The following is a 12407-nucleotide window of genomic DNA, read 5'->3' as shown; positions in this document are numbered from 1 at the left end:
TCATATTTTGAAGCCCTATAATGCTGTGGCAAGTCAGAAACCAGATCAACAGAGCACAGACTAAAGAAGAGAGGAGATTAAAGCTGACTGAAATGACCATTAAATAAACATAAAACACTGAGGCACCATGCTTACCTTCCTTATGCCTGTTGAAGAGGATGCTTTGAGTTTTCAAGATCAAAATTATGTTTTCTGGATCTGGCCCATCTATCACCTTGGCAGACTTTGTGCATAGAAACTCATATGCTTTATTAACTTTTTCAAACATATCCTGCCAATAAGGAGAAACAGCTCTAAGTGTTGTTAAGAACATTCTAAATTACTGAAGCAACAGTTTAAGTGCAAGTAAAATAAAGCATTTCAGGTAACTAGCAACAGCACTAGCTTTGCTGCCTCACTGCACAGGAAAAACTGCAAACACTGGTTCATAGATTAGTTTTCTTTTGTCTCCCAAACTCTGCCCTAGGCAAGAGACTTAAAGTCAATCATACTATGACAAAAGCAATAAGTACAGTTGGATTGTGAGAATGGGCAAAGGCTGCAGTCAGTCACTGAAAAAGAACAAACAGCTTGTTTAGTTTAGGTCCTGTGTAACTCTCTAAACAAGAAAATTTCTGATATGTGAGTCTGATCTGACTACACCAGTTTACTGTGGAAATCCTAAATCTGTGAATGGTATTAGTTAAATTAGTAATCTGTACCATTAATTTGTATTTTATCATTCACCTAGGGCATAGCTTTTAAAAGGAAGAAATACAATTTAAGTGTGCATTTCAAAATCCTTAATATACGTAATAGCTGAATACATCCCCATTTTATTAACACCATAAATTTGTGCTGTACATACCCTGCCTTCTGGATTCTTGTCAGGATGATATTTTTGAGCCAGCCTGAAATAAGCTTTCCTGATCTTACTTTCATCATTTCTGCAATAAAATTAGTTCCATCAATTACACTTAATAACAAAAAACCTAAAACAAGCACAGCAAAACCAGCCTGAGGTTCTGACAACAGCACTAACAGTTACTGCAACTGAGTGAAAACTACAAAGCTCTCCTACTTCCTTTTTAAAACCCTGCTTCATCATCTTACACTGAATGGGGGGTAATCGTGTGGTCACAATAGGAAGACCTTTAAAAGACTGAAAGCATTTTAATACCTATTGTACCTAATATACTAACCAGAAGGTGCTCAAAGTCCCTCAATATTTTAAATGAAGTATCCAAATGAGCTACAAGTGTGGAAAGTTAGTATTTCATCATTTGCAGTAAGTGCACTGTTCTGGAAGGATAAACACAAACTGCTGTTGGTTCACTCCCAGAGACCTGAAGTCAGAAACCAGTGGCAAGACGGGATGCAAAAAATTCTGAGGGTATAATCCCCAAGAAAAAAGGCAATGTGGGGGAGGGAGAAGGATGATTACAGAAAAAAAAGCTCCTTTGAACATATTCAAGCTCTGCTATATTATTTGCTCACTATGGTTAAAGTTTGTCCTTTAAAAGAGCAAAGCTCAGAGCATTCTTTTTCCCATTTTCAGCTTATCTAAACATCTCAACAATTGTTTTCTCAAACATTAGAATTGTACTTCCAAGCTTTGTTTCTTTTTAGTAAAGCAATCCTCCGCTGTGAAAGAAGCAGCTGCTACATGTGACTGAGCTGGTACCACTAACTTGTTCCAAGTACCAAGATAAGAAACTTCAGTTTGTTCAGTGCATGGAGTTTATATAAAAGTATTTATACAACTTTAAATCCTGAAGACAACTTACTGGCCTTGTCCTCTGGGTAGGTTAAGAACTTCATAAGCATCATCTATTGACATGGTAGGTGGCTTCTTCTCCACCTCCTTCTTCCAAGCTTCTAGGGTATCTTTCAACAGTTTAACCTCAAGAATTACAATTTATTAGTGTTAAATTTATGCTGACACTAGTATACATAATTTTTAATAAAATGCTGTTTTACTAATGAATCCTGTATTTTATTCAAGATAAAAGCACCTTGCTATTAAAATGACTATGTAAGAGTTAAATTAGAAGACGGAGAATCACTTAAATAAGAAACAGCTCAAATCATGATACTATATAAACTGAAAAGCTGCATGAATAAATAAAGCTGCTTAGACAGATCTAGTCCATGGACTTGAACCAAAAAGATTTCTTCAGTTAATGTACTGACATGTTAGCTTGGTTTCTTTTGCAGCATGGACAAATAAGAACCCCAAAGTCATTATTTCCATTCCCTCTCCCCACCTCCAAAATACAATTCAGTGAAACACTCTCTGAAGTTTCTTGGATGCTTAATTTTGCTATTTAAGCAGTCACCGCAAGAAGGATACACTTATGGGGGTTGCTATGTGGAAAGAACACTATGCTGCTTCAAGTTAAAGTAGGGTTTGATGTATTTACTTGTGGTCCAAAATTCACTATAAAGGAGTTACTTGCAACAAATCTAGCAATTGATTTTGTTAATACTTTAGGACTTTTTGTTAACTTTTAGGACTGAAAGATCAAGAACTAAATGAATCCTAAAATACTTCTTACTTACTGGATCTTTAATTGGCCAGTCTGGAAATCTGAGTGTATCACAAAGATGCTTGAGGTAATAAATGTTACAAAACAGCTCATTTTCCAGTTGGGGATAGTTGATAACAGGGATGGGACAGTATTGGTAGAGGGCTCTTGTATTGCTTTGAAGACGAGGAGTGAAGTCAGCAAGATGAGCAGCAATCTTCTCAATCATTAGACGCCTAAAAGGTACAAAGTTTAGTTTAACATTTGCCCTGAAGGCCTCAGCCCTCACTCATTGTACAAATGTGTTCAATGATTTCTTCTGAAAAGGTTTTCTTTAAAAGTTTCCCACATTTCAGTTGGGTTTTAGAGAGATCTATTTAAACACAATGTAAATTAATGTATTAAAATAAATTAAAAACAATATTTTCCTTTACTCAACATCTCTTTACTTTCTGGAAGACCCCAATATGTATTGGAATATTAGAGGTATATCACTCACAGAGTACATATAAATGAGTAAAGTATTAAGCTATTCACTTACAGAGTCAAGTCTCGAGTCACAAAAGTAACTTACTCAAGATGTTCAGAGAAATATTCACCTTCTCACTACCAATTCTGCTCTCCCCTGCCCTGGTTATTTTTGGTTGAAGTAGAGTTCAATGCAAGACATTGCCCTTGCAAAAGGCAAACAAGAGGAAGCTATGGAATCCAGGTATTTTCAGCTTTAAGAATGTCAAATACCTCTTCAAGATAACCTGTAGTTCAGATTTATTTGTCCCTCTGATAGAAAACAGTTACCTCATTTCGTTGCTCCAAATTGCTTCCGGAGTGTCAAATTCTCCAAGGAATATCTCAGAAAATTTTTCTGGTTCATAGTTTTCTAAATAACACACCATTGCTTCAGGAAGAATATGTCCAAGTATACTTCTTTGAACTATATCTTGACTTTTTGTCTACAGAAGAGATCACATGGTCATCTCAAAGGTAATTCTGCTTTGCTAACTAATTTGAGACCTAAAACCTCTCCCCCTTTTCCCTTATAATAGCTAAATTCTACTTAAAACATCTACAGGTAGTCTGCAAAACTATTTGGAAACAGAGGTAGTTAGCTACTGTTGCAATCTACTCACTTCTTCAGACTTGAAAGCTTGTTTTGTATGTGTGTATTTCAAAAACCTAGAAGAGAAACAGCAGTTATTTTCTTTTTATTTGATACTTAGGTATCCTTGAATAGTAGCAGACCAACAAAGTCCAGCTGGCAGGTATTACACATTTACTTTGAGATAAAAAGAGTAACTGCAACAGTTGCATGAATTTATGTACTAAGTTCATGAAATCCCTGGGAACTCCACAAAGCTAAGCACTCCCGTGTTATAAATGTTGCCTAATGTTCATCATTTCAGCTTGAAAGTCTTCCTCCTGAAACCTGGTTTTCTTCCCACACAAAAAAAGATGCTGATAGAGACACAGACAACCTCTGCACAGTTAGATCATCACTGCAGGGATGAAATAGGATAACTTTAGACTAAGTGCTGACAGTGCTATTACACCAGAGTCATCATGGAAGCATGCAATCATTTCCCAATGCATTTCACTGTACCAGAGACTTAACTGGAATTGCAGGATAGCTTTTTATGAACTATTGCATTTAGAAGAAAAGTACTGACAAGAACAGCAATAGCCACCTGCATATGTAGTGCATTATCAGGCAGTACAGACTGATTCAACTGTTTTAGGCTTTAATATTGAAAGAGGCTATTAGATTTTTTAAATCCCTTCAACAGCTGCCTACTATCAAAAGCTACATCAGCATATATGTAGCCTGTGTTACTGCTTTTTAGTGCTTGTAAATGGCTTATTCTACAGTAAGGCATGCCCAGTTTACTGTTAGAACTGTATCATCAGACACGCTCTCATTTCCTCTCTGGAAAGATAAGAAATTCACTTTTTAGTGACTGACTAGATCATATGGAGGCAACTCTTATAGAAGAATTTAATGTTGGTTCTACCAAGCCACACTCCCCAGAGCATGTAGAGACATAGAGCAGCAGTCCTGTGCGTGACTGGTCAAGAGGTACTTTTGGCTGTTCTTATTCCTCACCTTGCAATAGGAAGTACATTGGAACCTGTGTACATCATGATGAAGAAGAATACTCCACTCAGATAAAAACGAGGTAACTGAGGGTTGTCTTGCATGACATGAGAGAGCAATACAGCAACTTTTTCCACCAGGATAGGATCAAAAGTCAGTAACAGCTAAAATCAAACACAAGCATTTATATTAGCTGCAAGCAGTACAAGTTATCTAGCCAAAAGTGAAGTTTTAACTAATTATTGGGACAACACAGAAATTTACAGCTATTACAGTTAAAGAATACTTCAGCTTAAAAACAAGTCTCAAAAAACATTTAAAGTTGAAAGGGAACTTGTCAAACCCCCCTGCTAAAGTGTGATCTTTTAGACCTGGTTGATAAAGACCATGTCCAGGTGGCTTTTCAGTTTCTCCAAGGATGGAAATATTTAAGAGATATTGGCTAAAAAGCATGAAATTGTCAACAACACCCTATGAAATGAACAATTGCTTGTTCAGAGATTTGCACATTGTTACAATTGCTCTTTGATGCATTTACCCCATCTAAAGTATTCACAAGGGGAAGACAGTGGAGTAAGTGAAACCTTCACTCATTCAGGTGAGTGAATTTTTGAAGAGTTACTTACCTGAGTGATATGAGGAAGGCAAGTACTATCTGACAACAGCCTTTTCACTCTAGGCAGAGGTCTTATAATAGCATTATCTTGATCCCTAAAAAAATCAAGTAGTACAGCAGTAAGCACACATGTGCCTTTTCTCTTTCAAGAACAAACAATTTTATTAAGCACAAGGATTAGACTATTGAAGCCATATTCTTTGTCTTTTTTTATTAACTTCAAAGTTTGTTGTTACACTTGGTAAGTGTGTTTTAGTGTCCTGCATTAAAGCAGTTTTGTTTAAGTTAAACAAGAGCCTGTCTATGGCATTAGAAATGCACATAGCTTGTGCATTCATTCTTGCAGTCCCTTTCACAATATTAGTATTGTCTCATTTACAAACTCTCTATTTGCCCACAGAATTAATTACTACCATGTAAAAGGCTCTTTAATAGAGTTCTTTAATGTACTACTTTCTAAGAAAAGCTTTAAGACAGAATTTATTCATTCATGCATCTGCCAGATAAAGTTAACCCCTTCTGCTGAAAATCACTGTTTACCTGCTGGGAAAATATCCACACATGGTGATGAGCATGTTGAGGACAAGTGTGGCAAGGTCAGTCTCATTCAACACAGGCTGGCCACTGGCAAGCAAGCACCACTTCAGCTGAGGGATGACCTGTAAGGGTCGCCAGCCATCCATACCCTGAGCCCAGCAACGAGTTTTTGAAGTCACCTTCCCATTGTTCCATAGTTCCTGCATCTATGGCAAGATTAGAGATTCATTTAGTTTATTTAGCATTCAGAGCCACCTTTGCTATTAAACACTCATGCTCACGACAAGCTTTTAAGTGCTATATGGCAGACTATTACAGTTGCATGAAGTTTCAATGTGCTTATAACTCTGTCATAAAATCACAAAGAATAAGGTGTTGATTATGTTGAAACTAACTGAGGCATGGAGGGGTAGGCAGTCTTACCAAAAAGGCTGTAGTTCAGCACTACATCAAGTCTCTTTTCTAGCTTTAATCCTTATTTAAATAGTTAGTTGGAGAACATTCTTTAGCATTGTTTATGGTCCCTCTCACACTCAAGTCACCAGGACAGAAATAATTTGTCAAGTTGTGAGTCTGAAGCTGAGATGTACCTCTTGAAAGCTGTAAGGACCACTCCTTTCTTTGTCAGCATTGCCGAAGTACCACTCTTTCTCGCTCTCCCTCTTTGCATCAGGTGCTGCCTCAATCACGTTGCTCTAAAAGTTGATGTTTACAAGAACAGCTTTAGCTTCACAGTGCAAATATCACACTTCTACAGGAAATGTGAAAATACATTGATTTCTTTTAAGAATTGTCTCTTTCACAGAGCAACATATGAGTAGTAAGAAACAAAGGCCCTGTACCTGCAAAGGGACTGTAGCTCTGCTTGTATGAAGATGTGCCAGAGTAAGAAGATCTACAAGGATTCTGATACCATTTGAATCCATAAGGTCCTTCACATTTCTCTGTTAAAAAATGAACTGAGTTACCAAAAGCATTTTCTAGATAAACGTTGCTGCAATTAAGCATTGCACAGTTTTATTCAAATAAGAAGTGACCACAAAAAAAGTAAAATAATTCTCTAAAGTGACTGGATCTGGTGCAATCACCCCATTATCTACATGTTTCCTTCAGTTTTTTCACCAGTAAATAACAGCTATCATATTCCAGAAAGGTGTATCAAACATTGTTCTAAAACTTCAATACTTGAATTTTTATTCAAGTTAACCCTGAAAGACTACTTCAGACTGTTTTATACAAGCAACAGACTGATAAATTGCTGTAAAGTGTACATATCCACCTTACCTTATTGAGGATCAGCTTGTTGAGGAACAGGATCAATCTGTCGCGCTCAAGCCTGTCAGTGCACTATTGCAGCAGAAAAGAACAACTTAGCATTTCATAGTACATACTAGAAGTTCTCCTCAAAAATCAACATAGTTGCAGTTACAAAGCCCCATATTGTTTTTTCACGCCCAGAAAACCTACTAACTATTAAATGTTAAGTTTCATGCACAGATAACAGTGGTAGTTTTCTGCCACTGAGGAGCAAATGCCTTGCTGCCCTCAACACTGTTGTTGTCCTGGATCAAACCCACTATTATGCCAAGTCCATTGTTCTGTCAGGACTATCTTTGGATTCCCAGTGAACCAGTTAAAACAAACACAAGACAAAAAGAGAATGCTTTTAGCCAGCAGACAGAGAGGGTCTTTGATATTTCATCCCTGGTGAGATTATCAAGGCTCAAGGCAAAGTAACAAGGGAATACCCTGGTTCAGTTTCACTTGCAACAGCCAAAACCCATGCTGATGTGAGGAAAGAACTCCTCCTTCAGAGTGCATGGAAATTTATTTTTTCAAGCTGAATCAGTTGTCAGACATAACTTAGTTGACACTTAATAAGGAAAGCAGCTACTACTACAAATCTAATCCACCACATGTGCTCATCTAAAGCTATCATTTCATTAGGTCTGGGGCTACAGCTCAAAGTCAGTACTTTGAAATAATGTGATATGGAACAAGATTCTCCTCTTACTGAGCTTCTGCATTTTTCAAAAGCAAACTAAAGTTATATCTCCATTTTGTTGGCCTTAAAGAGACTAGTTTGAAATATCTCTATGATCAGCAGGTTTTTTTGGTTAAACTTTAATGAAACTGAAACAAAGAGAGATACTAAGAAATAAGCTGTTGACAGCATGGAAAAAAGTATTCACAATCTGTAAACCCAAAACGTGGGTTTCACAGTAACTTGAAGGATCTGAACATATGTCGGACTAGTAGTATGTTAACTACTAAACCCAGTAATTTAAAATAATTCTTACCCTTTCTAACATTCCAACAATGTACTTAGTATCAGAAAATGGTCCTATTTCTTCATGACACCTTCCATAAACAATGGCCAATGCTTGCAGACATAAGCATTTCATATTCACTTTTGGGGTAAGCAAGAAGCGATGGTAGAGTTCATTGAAGAACTCATATCTAAAAAAGAAATGAGATTTTAGAAAAGAAAACAAACATAGACCTTAGGAATGAGATAAGGTTTTAATAATTTCTCACGATCTTTTGATTGCTCCACTCTCTTCAGTTTCATCTTCTTCCAGCAGCAATCTTAGATAATAATCCCCTATTTTTATTTCCTCAGAAAGGCACTCATATTTTACCTGTAACACAGAACACCTTACTTAACAATATATATTGTTTCTCCTTCTGTAAGTTTTTGCTTGTATAACAATACTGAGCTCAATCGCATTTAAAAACTCAGCAAGGTTAGCAACCTCTCCTAAGTTGTAGGAAAACTGAAATCTGCAAGTTTTCTGTTAAAGAAACACACATCTACAAAATAAAACCACTGGCTATTGCTATCCCCCTGAATAAATGAAGCTTCTCATCATACTGAAATCTCCACTTCCAGCCTTTAACTAACTTGTTTCTAATACCAGCTGGTTTTATTGACTAAACTTGGATAACACATGATGCATTCAGTGACTCAAGTTTAATAAGTACTTATTGCACTGCAAGGTGTTTCACTTAATGTTACTGCAAGTATGAAACACAAGCATGAGCTAATTACTAGTTATACTTGCTATTGTGCTGGATAATAAAAGCCTAGAGGCAACAGTTCACAAAACAAGAAGCTGAAGAAAAATTGCACAATAAAAGCAATCATTAACTTCAGAGCAACTACATTAAATTTAACAAATGCCTCAATGTTCAGTGGTAACAAGCATTTAGAAGCACTTCAATGAGGTACCTCTAACATACAACAAAAGCAACTCTACAGTGTTTTTTTCTTATCTACAGTTTGCAGATTACTGTCATGAGGCCACAAAGTTATCTACAGATTTGATCACAGCATATTATATAAAGATATCCCACTAACTGGTATGTTTTCAGAGGAGTCTCAAGCCACCATCCCCTTTGGCAAAGTGACAGGTCCCACAGCTGATAGAAGAGCTTTTGTCAGCACTATCTAGTTCAAATAATTACAGTGTAGTCTAGTAACATATTCATTACTATTTAAGAGCAAATCTCTGAGACAGCAGCTGTTCAATCCAGTCCCAAAGTATCCTGGGTTGTAGCTGCAAGAATGCTACTGCTACATTCCAGCAGGATAAAGCCACACAGGAGCGCAGAGTACATAGGGGAAGTCTGTATTACTAAATTTCAAATCTGTACTTCTGATTCTGTTCTAGTTTGCAGCGCTAAAAAGTTGGGATAGCAGACACTGTGACACCCACAAGTCCTGTGCCTGACCTATACCTGAAGGAAGCTTTGAAAGACAAATGCCAGTGCAAGAAGTATCAATCTAAACCAAGTCTCAGCTATTTACTGCATAAATGTAAGAAGCAGCCTGTAGTTGTGCGATAGGGATAAATTGCACACATAAAATTGCTCTCTCATAAAACATTAGCTTGCAGTTCTTCCTCATTTGCAGAGTAGTCAGATGAGAATTCCCCAAACCAAATTTCTTCTCATTTCACTAGAAGTTCTCAGCTCAAATGTCACTAGAAAGCCATACTCTAACAAGGATGGCAATGGGAATATCTTAGGAATATCTTGCAGCTGAATTCAAGGGTGGCCTTGCTTTGCTTAAGCATTACGTGTTAATTAAAACCATATTGTCATGTAGAACCACAATACTGGAGATAAGAGAACAGTACAAGAAGTGTTTATTAACAAATTACTTGAAAACACCTTGCAAGATGTTTTGAGAAAGCCAATCAGGACCATACTGATTGCTTTGCAGAAGCATCCAAGTTCATATTTTTGTTTTAGGTACTGCTGTTCCTAGAATGGGATGACAGTGACCTTCATCTATATTTTACAATGCAGCAAGTTTTAGCCCCATAACCTACTGATGATTTGGCAAACCAGTATTTAACAGACACAGGATTACTGAAACATGAATGAAATAAAGACCATAAACAACAGTGTAAGGACCAACTCTTGTCTTAATGCAAGAATACACCACAGGTTCTGATAAATGCTTCATCTCTACTGCATCATTTGGTAGGTAGAAGAGGCTGTTTTGTCCAGTGACACTGCACAGTAGTACCTGTTCACTGATTCAAGCCTTAGCAGCTGATTCCATAGCCCCCAAAAAATTCTAGCTTGCAGTCAGAGATCATCAACAGAAGATTCACTTGCAGAATAAGAGAGAAGTGACATTTCCAGTAGACATATTTTACAAATGCAGTTTGTCCTATGATAGGTCATTTACCTCAAACTCCTGGTGGTTCCATGAGATAACATTAGCACTACCAAGTTCTCTGTCAATATTAAATGCTCTCATCTCAGACTCAAGAGTATCTCTCAGTTCTTCCCGTGTTTTGAAGTTCCAAATCAAGTTTGATCTCGCATGATCCTGAACAAATCTAAGAAAGAAGTTACATAGTTTAAACCCCTCAAAACGTTATCTGAAAAGCAGACAATATTCAGCTGGCAAGCTAGGGGAGATCATGAGCATTAATGGACCTTAATTAGAAGGTAGAGAGCAGTGGTCTCCAGTTTGCTATAGTAATTACAGTTGTTCACTTGTATACTGTTTTGATAGCCATGGAGGCCAGCCTAGACTAAAGCATGCCTGTGTCATCCCTTAGGGCTCAGTTTGCTATTTCAGTTGATGACCAGGAGACATGCAAATTATTCACTGTAAGCCAGAAAGGGCTACAGGTAAACAATCCAGAGCAGCAACATACCAGCTTTGTTTTAAACCAAAACCAACATTAAAAAGTAGCTTATGCAATAAAACAGAAGTTGATGTCCTAAATGTCACAAAATAGTCAGTGGACACTGAGAATGGACTTTAATACCAAAGGTTTAGGAGCACAAGAATCTTCCTTGCATTGAATTGTATTTGACTCTTAGAAACATCAAGCGGTTAAGGTTATGAAATTTCCCCAAGCTTGCTTACCTAGTTTGCTAGCCAAGTTTTATCAGTCTAACACAATGGCTCTAGCCAAAGAGATGTATCTTTTTCAGATGGAAGCCCCTCCCTTGTACATTTTGACAGCTTTAAGAACTCATAGGTAAGCAAGTTGCATTTAGGACCTGTAACACTATTTGAAATCCAGTATCCATGTACCTTCTCTTGCCCTGCTTTAAGCTCATGTTCTAATTCAAGTTACAACATCTTGAGTAGCTTACAGGTACCATCAAACTACATTTAATACTTTCCAGTGCTACTTCACTTGGTCTTCAATATCATGCAGATTTGCACCTGCAGTTTGTTAGTTACTCTTCTTTTTGGTTAAAGGGGAAAACATTATGTAGTTTGATGGTATTTCAGAAGCTTTCTAAATTCCTCCTTTGCCTAAACTCAAGTGAAATCCTTAAGTATAGCTTAGGGGGTTTTTAGTAAGTAGCTGTTACAAAACACTTGCACTGTTTCAAGGCAGGCAGAAATTGAAAGTCACAGAAACTCAGAAGACATTAACAAAAATATCCAACCAGATAAAAATGTGGTTGTCTCAGGTACAAGTTAAGTTTAGTATTTTCACCTGTAATAGAAGAGATCCCAGTTTGCTTCTATTTTTATCCTTTGGCGCCGTTTCCTTAATATCACTGGTTTTTGAATCATGTTCTGCAAAAGAACCAAATTTCATAAGTCAGTAGAGGCAGATACCTCCCCTTTTTCCCTTTTAAAATAAAAGGCTGTATTTTTTACACTCCTTCAGAAACCATACTATTATTAAACCACACTCATTAATGCCTCCTTTTCTAGTGAGTAGCAGCAACAGACTTTCACAAGTGTTATTTACACCAAGTTAAATCATGACAGAGAAACTTTCAGCTGTTTGACACACCATCTGTTTAGGAGCAAGTTATATCCCTGAGAAAAGTTTAATTCCCACCACCACAGGTAGTCATCAGCTCCAAAGCTGATGGAGGTGAAAACTTGCATGAAAAATGTTTGCCCTTGAAAGGAACGAACTAGAGGAAGTCACAAAAATATAAACAAGCCTGACTTGGTCACTGAAAGATTCCCTGTTTTGATGAAGCATGAAATCACTGTTATCATCTACATGAGGTATCACATGCAAGCAGAAGTCTGAGCAAAGAGTCCACACAAGCGACAAGAGATATACAGACTCACCATATTGTTTCTGTCCTGATTATGAAGAAAAATTGGAAGAAAAAGAAAAATACATTTAACACTCCAGAGTCACTGAAG

General features: G+C 37.1%; 1 protein-coding gene across 4 annotated transcripts in view; it reads right to left on the bottom strand.

Annotated features, from left to right (window-relative positions):
• DNAJC13 (DnaJ heat shock protein family (Hsp40) member C13) overlaps positions 1–12407 on the bottom strand; it is a 57584-nt gene that overhangs the window by 18836 nt on the left and 26341 nt on the right. For 3 of the 4 annotated variants that reach the window (XR_014953263.1, XM_021531237.4, XM_077786851.2), the window contains exons 21-37: positions 12330–12344; positions 11734–11816; positions 10455–10608; positions 8291–8394; positions 8053–8212; positions 7037–7099; positions 6595–6696; positions 6343–6447; positions 5756–5958; positions 5226–5310; positions 4609–4763; positions 3638–3683; positions 3306–3460; positions 2542–2743; positions 1767–1882; positions 848–926; positions 136–271 (exon numbers count right to left, since the gene is read on the bottom strand). Coding sequence is in view for 3 of the 4 variants with exons in the window: in XM_021531237.4 (XP_021386912.3) it covers positions 136–271; positions 848–926; positions 1767–1882; positions 2542–2743; positions 3306–3460; positions 3638–3683; positions 4609–4763; positions 5226–5310; positions 5756–5958; positions 6343–6447; positions 6595–6696; positions 7037–7099; positions 8053–8212; positions 8291–8394; positions 10455–10608; positions 11734–11816; positions 12330–12344 (1963 nt within the window). In the remaining variant the exon portion in view is untranslated. The remainder of the gene's footprint in view (positions 1–135; positions 272–847; positions 927–1766; positions 1883–2541; positions 2744–3305; positions 3461–3637; positions 3684–4608; positions 4764–5225; positions 5311–5755; positions 5959–6342; positions 6448–6594; positions 6697–7036; positions 7100–8052; positions 8213–8290; positions 8395–10454; positions 10609–11733; positions 11817–12329; positions 12345–12407) is intronic. The other variant, XM_085573247.1, reaches the window with a different exon arrangement.

Source organism: Lonchura striata, chromosome 2, assembly GCF_050655825.1.
Source record: "Lonchura striata isolate lonStrDom1 chromosome 2, ASM5065582v1, whole genome shotgun sequence".
NCBI lineage: Eukaryota > Metazoa > Chordata > Aves > Passeriformes > Estrildidae > Lonchura > Lonchura striata.
This window is presented reverse-complemented; position numbering and strand designations above follow the sequence as displayed.